At 33.4% G+C, this 10945-nt stretch overlaps 2 protein-coding genes across 2 annotated transcripts; both read right to left on the bottom strand.

Annotated features, from left to right (window-relative positions):
- Nucleotides 1-223: 223 nt before the first annotated feature.
- LOC18592491 (basic blue protein-like) lies at nt 224-1388 on the bottom strand. Its single transcript, XM_018126102.2, has 2 exons — nt 763-1388; nt 224-673 (listed from the first exon to the last, which is right to left on the bottom strand). The coding sequence occupies exons 1-2, from the start codon at nt 944-946 to the stop codon at nt 474-476; spliced, it is 384 nt and encodes a 127-aa protein (XP_017981591.1). The 5' UTR covers nt 947-1388; the 3' UTR covers nt 224-473.
- Nucleotides 1389-2014: 626 nt separating this feature from the next.
- On the bottom strand, nt 2015-4928 carry LOC18592492 (Phosphoenolpyruvate carboxylase family protein). Its single transcript, XM_007019272.3, has 7 exons — nt 4596-4928; nt 4420-4493; nt 4153-4235; nt 3830-3854; nt 3665-3684; nt 3321-3476; nt 2015-2521 (listed from the first exon to the last, which is right to left on the bottom strand). The coding sequence occupies exons 1-7, from the start codon at nt 4877-4879 to the stop codon at nt 2156-2158; spliced, it is 1008 nt and encodes a 335-aa protein (XP_007019334.3). The 5' UTR covers nt 4880-4928; the 3' UTR covers nt 2015-2155.
- Nucleotides 4929-10945: the final 6017 nt, after the last annotated feature.

A 10945-nucleotide genomic window follows, 5' to 3' on the forward strand; every position in this document is an offset into this window, starting at 1 on the left:
ACATTATTTTGTTTTGCATAACCTTCGCAAAAAAAAAAAGATGTTTTGCACAAAATTAGATATTCACAAAATTCTTTGCATATTTATTTATTTTTTCTCATTTTTCGCTTGTTTGACAGTGTACGCTAAAGAAGATGGCTCATTAAGAATATTTTTGTCCCAAAATCTATTCTGGTGGCTAAAAACAGTTAAAATTATCTCGAAAATTATTTACAAAAATACGTTATTTTTAAGAACTAAAAAAAAATTCCCCATAAAACAAAGTCCGTGAGCCCTGGTGGGCCTTACAAAGTGAATATACACAAAACTACTACATCATAAAACATTGCATGTGCTAAAACTTGGCAACATTACAACAATGAAACATTTTGTTTTCCCCTAATTTTCTACTCACGCCAGCTAGCTAAACCAACGCACAATAATACTTTTTAACTTATTCTTAAGAAGATAGTGGGTGAAAATCTAGATCTGCGTTAGACTGCATTTATGGCAATCTTCATTCCAGACTCACAGTGGCCAGCAGTGTTGCATATGAAGAAGTTTAGTCCCTTCACCAGTTTTATCTGATCTTTCCCTGAGCTGTACACTTTTGCGCCTGCCGGTGTGGTGCAACCGGTGTAAGCTTCTCTGTTCACAGCTACCACATTGTGGATTGTCGCATCGTAATTGAATACTGCAAAAATCATACACATGTGCAAGGATGTACTTCAAAAATGCCTACCAGCAAACAATTCCTCATTATTTGGGTTAATTGATGCTTACCGAGCACGTCACCAGCCCTGAAGCTTTTCCCTTTAGGCCAAGTAGCCATGTTAAAAGTCCAACCGCCGGGGCCTCCGACAGTATAAGTTGCCGCATCAATATTTTGAAGGCAAACCAGTAAACACAGTAGCAAAGCAACTGTGAACTTGGCCTGATGATCTGTACTGCCTCTTCCCTGAGCCATCTCTGAGCAAGGGTTGTATTCTACCTGAAAAAAGTGGAAGTTTTAATAGTAGAAACCTGTTTCACTGAGTGAGGTGGGCAAAGCAAAAGTTTCATTGCCTTTATAAGCAGTTTCAGAAGCGTAGTAGTGGGTCCAAGTTGCTCGGAAAAAGTTGGACTAGGCCAATTACAAAATGGGTGAGCTTTCAAGATTTTCACTGATTGAAGTTGAAGCCAACAACCGCATTACAGCTACTGTGCTGAACTTTTGCTGTTGATAATGAAGATTTGCAATACTTGAAGTGCATAATGGCATAGTAATTTGGAGAAAAGTTTGTTTAGTGCTATCTAAAGGGAGGGCTGTGATAGCTCTATCTAGAAAGTGCTCGACCATGGGACTCACATGGAACAGTACTAGCAGCCACCATCCGTGAACTCAGATTGAAGTTATGGACCACCGCTCTGAGTTTTCTCTCTTAAAAAGTAAATCTAATGAATTCTGGTAAACTATTCCTCAAAATTTAAATTAATTAATGATAAAAGAAGGTAAACATTTTATTGCAAGGAGGGAGGGGAGACTAAGAGAACAAACATCTACAGGTCTGAACTGCTGACTTGTACCCTTTTATAATATCTAGACAAGAGAACAAACTGCTAAAGAAAACCAGCCAAACATTGTTAACCCAAAGGTTTAGGAAAGCAAAGTTTGAAGATGTCCATTCGCAAGGCAAAGGACCAATACAAGATTTTGAGGGACACTAAATATGGATTTTTTTTTTTTCACGCAAAAGGTCTGAACTTTTTTTTTTTTATTCTATCCACCTTGCATTTTAGCAGTTTGTTTAAAAACTATCCTCTCATGCTTACTAAAATCGTGTCTGTATTAGGCCATAGCCTGTAAGCTATTTTGACAGAGAGCAAATAGTTATGAAACAAATGGTAAGGTACCTCAAGAAGACATTCTTAAGGTTATGAGCAAGATTGCCAGCTCTAAAGAGCTAGCATAAAGTTGTGTTAGTAATACAGCAACAATCATCCATATCATGATTAGATGCATAATTTTTTCTCACCACTGTTTAATCACAGGCTGGATACTTCTGATTCTAAATGAACACGTGGATTTTCATAGCAGTTCCTTCGGAGAATGATGAATTGTAGTTTTGAAACTCACATGATCCCCCTACTAGGTAGAAACAAATTTCAAGTTAATTTCTCCTTCCCCTAAACCCTCTCATGATTTTACACCTACTGCACTCTTCAGCTTTGAATAACGTGCTTCCAGTTCAAACCAAGATTCCAACTTGACCAGTTGATTAAATTCTTCAAAGGTAGCCATCTTTTGAAGGTGATCTCTAGTGGTTCCATTTTCCTTCAGGATCTTAAGAACATCAACCAATGCACGAGCTGATGCATAGACGGTGGTGAGTGAATGTACGATCAAATGAAAGCCCATTGCTTGCAGCTCCTCAGGTGTGTGCAATGGTGTGACCCCACCTTCAATCATATTACAAACTCTGTACCCTTTTGTTTGGCGTCCAATCTCCTTAAGCTCGTCATCATTCCTTGGTGCCTCCACAAAGCAAGCATCCGCTCCTGCCTGCAAAACTCATGGTAAAATCTTAGCAACATCATCTAGAAGAGAACTATATATATGCCATACCATATTTATAGTAAGAATTTCAAAATTACTTAGATATGGATGAAAGTTTAATCATAGAATTAGTAGGCATATGTCCACTTAACTGAGATGAACAGAGAATAATTTAATGTGTCATGAAATCATTATGGAATTCAGTAATGATTCTATTCATGTTTAGATCAACAACACTCTCCTGCAGGATTTAGAAGAAGACCAGAGAGAATTTTCACCATGGGGAAGATGTGGTTGTTCATAGGCCCTTACAAGAAATGTTTGATCCATTTTTGAATCCAATATATATGTCAAGGAAAGACAAATTTAACAGTTAGAAAAGAAGATTTTTTGCCTAATATAAATCTCCTATATTAAATTTCCTGCTCTTCAGTGGGCTCAATGCTAAATGTTCTTGGCTAAATTCAAACAGTGATAGGTACAGGCAGAGACATGCTCACTGTAAGATATTCAAAATGAACATAACCTGGAAATGAGCCCCCCAGCTCAGTGACAATGCAAATTTCTTCTTTGCCACTTTGCCTTCTGTCAGTAACATGCTCTAATCTAAAATTCGTTCTAATTTCTGAAGATTTGGTCACAGTGGGCAGATGGGAGTAAAAGGCAAGCAATAAAGCAGATTAGAGCAAATGCACTTTTAGCAGATCACATGGAAGACACATCACCATAAAAGGGAAGGCATTTCATAAAACCAGAAAAAAAGAATATATTGCAAGACGAAGCATTGATAAAATTGCAAGGGTACCTCCATGTAAAGATTAGCTCTTGAGATGGCATCGGAGAGACCAGTTTTTGCTGATGTAGCACGTGCATCAGTTCTGGCCACAAGGAAAAAGTCAGAATCTCCAATGGCATCCCTTGCAGATGCAATTTTGGCAGCATGCTCCTCAGCAGGTATAACCTAAAAGAGCAAGTTGAGATATGAAAAATTGAGTTCTTCCCTACACAATAGCATTCAATTGTCAATATAACCACCTAAAGAAATAAGAGACATTTGCTTGTCTTCAGACCTAATATTTTGATCAAAAAGTAGCATCCTTTGGGTAAAGAAACTCCTAATAAAAGTAACCGGGAATTAGAAAAGGATACCTGTTTGCCATGCATATGCCCTGGTTCAATGCAAAGGCAGAGCAGTAATTAGAACTATAAGTAACATGGATAAAAAGGAAAATAAAAACGAATATTCCAAGTATAATTTGAAGTTCTGTAAAAAACGAAAAAAGTCTTATATGAAATGGAGGTACAGAGTCCTACCACACTTCTTTGGCCATGCTTGATCCTGGAAGGAAAATAAAGCAAAATTAGTTAAAGGGAAGCAACAGGTTCTTCACAAATACTGCCAATGAAATTTTATATCATAGCTAGATAAGGTGCATAATTGCTTTCGGGGGATAAAATATATGTATATAGAATAGAATCAGAATTTTCAGAGAAGAGGACAAACTTATAAGGCCAGTTCATCAAAAGATGTGCTCTATCTATATTTGCACATACGGAGATGGGTATTCAAGATTGACCTCCTTGCAGAATTGCAGCATTAGCTATCTTTAATAATTAGGATTATTTTTGTATTGCACCTCAAGAAAGCAGCCAGCAGCACCTGCTGCAATCAAATCCTTGATGGTCCTCTGAACATTGAGAGCATTGCCACCACCAGTATCTGAAAACAACCGAATAGGACTATTGAAATTTTTAAATGCATTTTATAAACAGAAATAATGACCAATGAACAGATAAGATAATAAGCCTCGGTCTTTCTCCAGCACGTGTCCGAGAGAATTTAACCTATAAAAAAGTAACAGATAAACCGGGCCTACGTCAAATAGAAATGCAACAGTATATACCAGCATCCGCAATCATCGGTATCACTGGAGCCGCCGCACAAACCGTCCTTGCCGTCGCCGCCATCTCAGGTGGCCTTTAAGAACACCAGAACCAAATATCAAATTTAACATGTTACAAAAAAAAAAAAACTATAAACAGAACTTCAGAAAGAAAAAAAAATATAGAAGGTTCTCACGTTAGCAAGCCCAAGTCAGGTTTGCCAAGGAGAGACGCAGAGAGAGCATAACCAGAGATGAAACCAGCAGTGAAACCAGATTGCTGTACTATGGCAGCCGATAGAGCGTCGTAGCAGCCAGGCATTAGCACGATGCCTTGATCCTCGATCAGACGGTGAATGCGCGTCTGCATTCTGACCGTTGGATGAGACGACTTGGTCTTCCTAGACCGGAATGTGGAAGCTTTCAAGTTCAACTGTGGGAGCGAAGGAGCTTTGGCTGCCATCATCGTTATCGTCGACATTTTCCAAGTTAGCAATTGAAAAATTTGGTGAGTTGGAAAGTTATACAGGGTTTTTGTCGGGTTTTGAATGTGCGGTTTATATGGCATTACGCTCCATAGAAAGCACGTGAACGACCGCGATTTTCTGCTTTTATGTTGTCGTTTTGGATATGGACATAAGTGGATGACTAATACCGGAGCCCACCTCAGCTTTCTGTTTTTTCTTATTTTATTAAAACTTAATATTTATTTTTATTTTACATTAACAAAATTGACAGTTTCATATTTAAATTCCGAGAGTAGAGGATAAGTTAGTAAAACATAAGAAATATTTTCCTTTAACCTAATCTTCATATGTTATATATATATATATATATTCTACATGCATTTTTCTATTTTCTACCATATTATTTTTTATACAAAAAACATAAAGTTTCGAATATAAGATTTGAACTCAAATTATACTTTACCTTTACCAAAATTGACAAACATTATATTTGTTTGATGCATTTAAAGACAAAGTGCTTGATAAATTTACAAACCATGACAAAATGTGGTGTGGTAGTAATGAAAAATGTGATCTTAACTAAAATGGTAAACGCAATGTTATTTTACTTTGATTTTGAATAAGGCTTTCTAAGTGAAGCTTTGTTACCAACTTGTCATATATTAGTTAGAGTTTTTAGAAAGGAAATTAGATAAACCTATATGAATAATAAAAGAAAAACAAATCAAATTAAAGTTTTAAGATGTAGAGTTGTAATTAAAGTTTAGGAATCCAAAAGAAAGAAATTGGATGAAAGAAGAACGAGATGCATATCCGTATGATATGCATAGCATAGTAAAACATATAGATTCATGATAATTGAACCAAATAATTTAATTTCAATTAAAACTATTTTCGAATCAAGAGATGCAAATTTTTTTGATGAAAATATATTTAAATTTATTTCAAGAAACCTACAACAACTAAGTTTCAAACTAATAGGTTGAAAATGGATTTTCAAAATTAATAGATGACATGGACTTAATATGGGAAAAAATGTCTAAATTTTGGTTGATCATCCACCAAGTTTAAAATAATATAATAGGTAGAAAACAAATTTTCAAACAAGTTTACAGAAAAATTGGTAGCTGTTATTAGATTTATCCATGCAAGTGTACATATCATAATAAGTAATATAGAGGTAAGTAGAGTGTCGAATCCCATAGAGAATTGCACCAACTTAAGCTAAGTACTAAAATTGTAGCAAACAAATTTTATCCAAATAATCAAAATTAGAAAATTAATTAAAGGAAAATTGAACTAACAAACTAAAACTAATAGTTGAATGACAAAATTTATGAGACAAACAATTGATAAAAAACCTAGTACTATGATATCCCTCAACGCTCATCTAAATCCTCTTTCTCTCTCTAAACTTACTTCAATGGATTGAGCTACTAACCTAGAATCTCAAATTATTTATAGGTCTCTGTCGAGAAGCTTATAAAAATATCTCTCCCAATTAATTTACTATATGTCTACGTAAATTCAACTGAAAAAAGATTCATTAAGTTTTGCTCTAATCTTTGCTACATGCAAGACATAGGTATTTGTTTATCTTATATGCAAATCAAATCACCTAATCAATTAAGTGAAATTGAACACATGCTATTCCATTAATGATCTAATCTAAACTCCCTTTGTCAAGTTATATTTAGATATCCAACTCAATCTAATTGGTGATCAAGCAATTAGAAGTATTAAACACAAAATTGGAATAAACAACTCATATTCCACTGATAATAAGCAAAAAAGAGATAAAGAATTCTAACTACATGTTGAGTTCATTCATAATCCTAGAAAAAGCAAATTAGTTCATAACTAAAGATAAAAACATAATCCAAAAAATTTAACCATTGTAACAATTCAAGAAAAACAAAGAATAAAAAGAGAATAACAAAAATTGAAGATTTGTCAGATCTTCAATCTTCAATCTTGCACAAGCTTTCTTGTTTTCTTGATTGTTTTTCAACCACTTTTCTTCAAAGAAAACCTTCTCAAAACCTCTTCTTTGATTGCTTTGAAAAGCCCATTTCATAGCCTCCAAAAAGACCTAATTCTACTAAAATTCAAAAAAGGAAAGCCTGGATATCGGAACCGAGTGTCGTGACCTTGGCCTTTTCCTACAGTATGATGCTTTGTGCAAATTCTACTACAATTCATCCTTTTGTAATGCAATTTTCACCTCATTTTGATCCAAAATGGGCAAAGTGATAAACATGAAAGTGTTAGCCCTATCTCTTAGCTTTTTAATGGCTCAAGAATCAAATCAATTGGACTTCTGAAGTGCAGGTTATATTCAAATTTTTGTAGTATGTACGAGAGACGCACTTAGCCATACTTGCAATGTTCATCACCAATTAAGGCCTTTTCATTTGAAAACTTTCAAAAACAAGAAACTAAATTAGTAATTTCTAAACTTAAGACATTTCAACATAAAATCAAACTAAAACAACATGAATTAAATTGAATCAACATGATTTAAACTAAATTGAGAAAAACGAATACAACTACCTAAATTCAAACTTAAAATTCAAGAACTTAGCTATCTAAATACCCAAAATGTGGCAAAATAACTATATGTAATAGAGTTATCACACCCCGAAATTTAAGATTTTGCTTGTCCTCTAGCAAAACAAAACATAAAAGGAAATAACATAAATGAAGAACACAATTAAGTAGAAATAGGTTACACCAACTTAATGATCACCTTTAATTTCTTCATAAGCTATCCCATATTCTCAACTTGAAGCAAAACATAAATATTATTCAAGTTCACATTTCAATTCAAATATAAGCTCATTCTTGAATGGATTTCCATGTGTGTGTGCAATCTTTTTACTAAAAATATCATGCAATCTAGATAAGTTTATACTTATGCAAAATTCAAATTAGTACTAGAGTTCCATAAGTTTGCTTTTCATCTCTCTCTCCATTAATATAGACTTATACTTAATCAAGGATCATTAGGTCTTTATTAAGCTTGTAAAGTATGGCTAGGGTCACGGTATGATAAAAGATATAATGTGCCAAAGCACATAATCATTCTGGGACCTATATAGAGCTCTAGTTATACTTTCAAGGAACACTCTTCTTTTTTATTTCAACTTTTTCTTTTGTTCAACACTTTATTCTTTTTCTTTTTCTCTATTTTTTTTCATCATAATTTTACACTTACAAACTTATTTCTTTTTATAAGTAGTGGGGTGAATTCTAACACATTTGAACTTTTTCAACAACTCCACCTTTTCTTTCTTTTTTCAACTTTTAGCTTAATACACATCCTAAAATGATATATATACTTAGGAGTGAAGGGTGAAAAATTGAAAATTTATTTAAAGGTTTGGCTAAATTAATTATGTGTTTAACAAAGAAAAGGAAAATTAAGCTTAAAAGGGTATACTAGGGATAAACTTATGCAAACGTAGGCTTGAAAGGCTTAAACGGTCTAAAGATGGCCTAAATCATCTTTATAACTAAATGTTGCCTAAAATTTCACCTCAAGAGAATCAAACAAATTCTAGAACTCAAGGCATAATTCAAAAATTCACATTTGCATAAACCTTCTCTAGATATGCACAATAATTCAAATTGAAAGACAAAGTGCTCAGTATGTAAAAATCACATTGTAACAATGATACTTAACAAAAGAATTTAGCACAAGCCAAACAATATCTTTATTTACCAAGAGCTAAAGATACAAGACAATTAAACTTTCATCATTGAATGAGGAAATCATTGAAAAATTGGCATAACTTACTCTATTCTAAAACTTCAAACAAACATAACAAAAAGTAAATGATAAACTAACATAAAACAAGCATGCAATTAAATAATTAAAGTTTCAACCTCTAAAGAAAAATCTACTTTCAGAAAAATAATTCTCCCCTCCAAACTTAAACTCAACATTGTCCTCAATGTTAGAAATAGATAAAGAAAAAGATAAATAAAACTTCACTGACAATTGGAAGACTCCAGAGAGGCTCTACTTTTCTTTTTTTATCTTCATTATTATCACCAACGCTTGTGGGAGGTTGTTTTCTTTTTTTTTTTTACTGCATTAAGAAAATAAATAGAGAATAATGTAGAAATATAAATAAATAAAATAAATATAGCTAAAAAGAGGAAATATGAGTTTTGTAAGCTTAGGTTGCCTCTTAAGAAGCTATTCTTTATAATCACTAGTTTGATTGTGATACCTTTTTTTTGCATTTCTTCACCACCTTAAAAAAGCTTGAGGCTCATTCCATTAACCATGAATTTTCTAGCAACCTCACTAGCAATTTCTATGATACTACAAGGAAAGACCTTAACCACTTTGAAAGTACCCAAGCATCTTGATTTGCATTTTTAGGGAAAAAGATTGAAGCCTAAATTGGAAAGTAACAAAACTTGTTGTCCAACCTCAAAATTTGTTGTACTTGTTGTTGGAAGATAATCCTTATTAAATTTCTCTTTAGACAACTCATCAATTGAATCCTCTATAGTAATTATTTGTACAAGGATACTTAGTTGCATTGAACAAATTAAACACTACTTTCTTCTCCCTAATTTTGAAAATTGTTTTACCATTTTTCACATCTATGATTGTCCTTGCTGTGGCTAAGAATGGTCCTCCCAAAATAAGAGGAATTTTAGCATCATTTTCCATCTCAAACACAATAAAGTCCATCAAAATGTACAATTTTCTAATTTTAACCAAAACATCTTCTATAATCCCAATACTATACCTGATTATTTTGTCTGGTAACTGTAAAGAAATTGTAGTAAGTTGTATCTCATTAAGTCCAAGTTTCTTAGCAATAGACAAAGGCATAATTGAAACATTAGCACCCAAATCACACATAGCTTTAGAAAATTTAACACCATCAATAGTACCAGGGATAGAAAAACTCCTAGGATCCTTAAGCTTTGGTGGAAGCTTATTTTGATTTATGGCACTGTACTCCTTAGTAAGTGTAACTGTTTGAAAATCTTCTAATTTCCTCTTTTTAGTCAGAATGTTTTCTCAAGAACTTAATATAGCTTGGCATTTGTTCAAAGCTTTAATAAAATGGATATTAATATGGAGCTTCTTAAATACCTCAAAAGAACTCTAGAATTTCTTGTCAAGTTTCTATTTCTAAAACGTTGAGGGAAAGGTGGCAGAGGTTGTGATGAGCTGATTAAGCTTTCTTACCTTGTGCTTATTTCTCAGAATTTTCAATCATTATTTCATTTTCAACATGCTTACTTGGAGAATCTAATTGTATACTATTATTGTTTACCGTTTTCCCACTTTTGAGTGTGATTGCATTGCATTGCTCTTTTCCTTCTCTTCTAGATTTAGGTTCAATGTTACTTGGTAAAGTTCCCTAAGGCTTATTATTAATGGCATTGGCAAGTTGACCCATTTTTGTTTAAAGATTTCGAATTGATGCCGCATTACTTTGAATGATGGCATCATTTTTTGTTATGTAGGCATCATTTTTTTGCCATGAATTGTATGAACATTTCTTCCATATATGGCTTTTTCTTAAGCATAGGAGGTCTAGCTTAAGGTGAAAATTTAGAAGGAAAATTTAGCTTTGGGGCTAATGAAGATCCCTAATTATTATTTCAAGAAAGTTAGAATGATTCCTCCAATCAGAATTGTAAATGTTGGAATACAAATTGTTCTACTGCCTATTGGGATTTTCAATAGAATAGACTGATTCAAAATTAACTAAGTAGTGATACTAGAAATCCCTTTTCCACATAGACCACAAGTGACAAACGAGCACTGAAAAAAATGAACCCCTAGAGTATTAAATTTCTTAGTTAAAGCAGCAACTTGTGCACTTAAGGCATTGATATTATCCATCTCATGCATACTAGCAACTCTCTTAGGTACCGATCTCTCAAATGGCCATTGGTAGTTATTAGATGCCATCTCTTCCGATAAGTCATATACCTCATCAATAGATTTTGCCATGGGTGCTCTTCTAGTTGCAAAATTAATGGTAGTTCTAATCAGACCCATCAATCTATTATAAAATGTCTCTACCTGTAGCCATTTAGGT

This window comes from Theobroma cacao, chromosome 8 (genome assembly GCF_053813885.1).
Source record: "Theobroma cacao isolate CCN51 chromosome 8, ASM5381388v1, whole genome shotgun sequence".
Taxonomy (NCBI): Eukaryota; Viridiplantae; Streptophyta; class Magnoliopsida; order Malvales; family Malvaceae; genus Theobroma; species Theobroma cacao.

Coding starts and splice junctions, on each gene's coding strand:
- LOC18592491 (XM_018126102.2), bottom strand. CDS start 946: ATGGCTCAGGGAAGAGGCAGTACAGATCATCAGGCCAAGTTCACAGTT. Junction 674..762: donor CAGGGCTGGTGACGTGCTCG/GTAAGCATCAAT, acceptor TGATTTTTGCAG/TATTCAATTACGATGCGACA.
- LOC18592492 (XM_007019272.3), bottom strand. CDS start 4,879: ATGTCGACGATAACGATGATGGCAGCCAAAGCTCCTTCGCTCCCACAG. Junction 3,855..4,152: donor CTGCTGGCTGCTTTCTTGAG/GTGCAATACAAA, acceptor TTTTCCTTCCAG/GATCAAGCATGGCCAAAGAA. Junction 3,685..3,829: donor AGCATGGCCAAAGAAGTGTG/GTAGGACTCTGT, acceptor GCATTGAACCAG/GGCATATGCATGGCAAACAG.